The 2355-nt window shown below is 36.9% G+C and overlaps 1 protein-coding gene across 1 annotated transcript; it reads right to left on the reverse strand.

The window, feature by feature from the left end:
- Nucleotides 1–229: 229 nt before the first annotated feature.
- Nucleotides 230–2029, reverse strand: LOC126822384 (forkhead box protein fkh-2). The gene has a single exon (XM_050551274.1). The coding sequence runs from the start codon at nt 1949–1951 to the stop codon at nt 779–781; it is 1173 nt and encodes a 390-aa protein (XP_050407231.1). The 5' UTR covers nt 1952–2029; the 3' UTR covers nt 230–778.
- Between the last annotated feature and the right edge of the window lie 326 nt (nt 2030–2355).

Here is a 2355-nt window from a genome sequence, read left to right on the forward strand (position 1 = left end):
TGAGTCTTTCAAAATAAAATTACGACGAACAAAATATAAGTAAAGATAAATTAATAGTTAGGTATTAGTTAATTAATTTCTGAATTTAGTTTTAATTCTGAAAAATTTGATATAATCTAATTTTTTTTCACCAACTGTAGAAACATTAATCTAATATATTTTGGTTTGGGCTAAATCTTTCTACATTAATGAAAGCATTAATTAAAAAATAAAAAATAGAGAAGTTAAATTTAAATATAAATATTTTATTATACATTCTACAAGGTTTAAAAGATTCAGAGTAAATTAACAACAAAATTTTACCTTTATTGATGAGAAAATCAGTTTTGCGCAATTAAATAACAATTGCACAAGCACGAGTCCTCGCTTCTCAGACAAATGTAATATAATTTACAACAGAAATAATAACAGTTTTATACAATTAACAATCAATTAAAATTAGCACATTCCATGTCCTTTTTTTATATATCGTTTATTTTTTCATTTCCTTTAAATTCTGTATAAAGATCACTTCTGTACCAAACAAAGGAAAAACAAATGAATTATCTTTTCTCGGTTTGCTTATATCGTTTGTCAATAAACGCTAATTTAAAGTTTGATTTAGTTAAATCGTAATGTTTTTAATATACGTTTATAATTGCACTCCGATCTAAAATGGTATTTTATAAAAATACCAGAAACGTCTGTTTTAAAAGTTCATAATACCCTTCTAGTTATAATACACTTTCACGTTTAACTACAGCTCACGCACACCGTGTCTTCTTTCATTTCTTTAGGGTTATTTATCAGTCACCGTTACCACGGGCGAGAACGATGAATCCGCCGAAGCGAAAGGAGAGGGGAACTTCAGTAACCTGTTAGGACTGGCCAGTGCCCCCATTCCAGCGAAGGGGGATAACGGAAACGACCTGAGTTGATTTAAATACATTTCCATGTTTCTTGGATCGATGGCTGAAAATGTCGGTAAGATCAAAGGGTTCCTGAATATTGCTGAGTTACTGTGTTGTCGTGGCAACGCTTGCGCCGTGGGTAGCGATTCCGATGCATTTTCACTGCTCCTGACGGAGTCGGATAACAGTCTGTCAACGGAGAAACTTAACGGTTTAGGTGCCGATCTGTCGGATGGATTAGCAAATGATAGTGCTCCTGGATAAGCTGAATATGGTAAACTTGGATATCTGGTCCCAGGAAATCCAGGTAGAGCGTAGAGAGGCGTACAGGCAGCATACGGGTGAAGGCGGTCAGCTGGATAGGGATAGCCAGGTACAGAAATATGAGGGAATCCCGCCCTTTTTAAAGCGGCTAACCGACTTCTGGTGGCTAATGTTGATCTTCGCCGTAACTTTCCCGTCGTTCCTCCGATAAACACATCCTCGCAGCACGGATCCAACATCCAATAATTACCTTTTCCAGGATCGTCGTAATGTCGAGGAACTTTGAGGAAACATTTGTTTAAACTCAGATTATGACGAATAGAATTCTGCCATCCTTGTTTATTGTCCTTATAATACGGGAAGTTTTTCATGATAAATTCATAGATCTGACTGAGCGTGAGTCTTTTTTCGGGGCTTCCACGAATTGCCATCATAATCAACGCATTATAGCTAAATGGTGGTTTCTCCGCCTTTTTCTCCTCCTTGGAACCCGTGTCTTTCAAATCCCCATCGTTTTCGCTCTGTTTATCCTCCAAATCCTCCAAAGTATCATCTCTCATGTCATCTCCACTGTCGTCATTCACAGAAATATTTCCATCAAAACTCGGTCCATCGTCGGCTTCCTCGCTCACAACATCCACAAAATCTTCCCTGAATGACGAACTTCCATCTAATTCTGCTTTCTCACAATTGTCGTCTGCTTGTGCAGGGGAGCAGCCGATATCTTCACCCAAAACACGACTGATGCTAAACGGATTTAGAGATCGCTTTGTGTTCATATTGTCGATCTGAACCATTTCTGATAATAAATATTTGAATCCTTGTCTTCGGATTTCATGAAAACACTTGCTTTCACCTCTGAGTCAGTTTCACAAATAACGCCATCCCTTTCATTGTCGTGAGGAACATACAAGATAATTGACAGTTTGATCTGTCAATCAATTTCTCACTGCGAGATCAATCGACCAATCATACATCGCGCACATGTTTGACCACGCCTTCTAGATGAGTGGTAACCAAACGTCAATATTTTCAACCTATGGTGGCGTGTTTAGTCTAAAACGCGTAATATTTCCCACTATTTCTGATTTTTCTGTTATTTAGCCTTTCAATCTGAACACCAACCGTTACAAACTGTGAAATGAACGATAATTATTAAGAGATATTTTTTTTTCAATTTATAAGAAAGGACAATATAGTT

This window comes from Patella vulgata, chromosome 5 (genome assembly GCF_932274485.2).
Source record: "Patella vulgata chromosome 5, xgPatVulg1.2, whole genome shotgun sequence".
Lineage (NCBI taxonomy): Eukaryota > Metazoa > Mollusca > Gastropoda > Patellidae > Patella > Patella vulgata.

Coding starts and splice junctions, on each gene's coding strand:
- LOC126822384 (XM_050551274.1), bottom strand. CDS start 1,951: ATGGTTCAGATCGACAATATGAACACAAAGCGATCTCTAAATCCGTTT.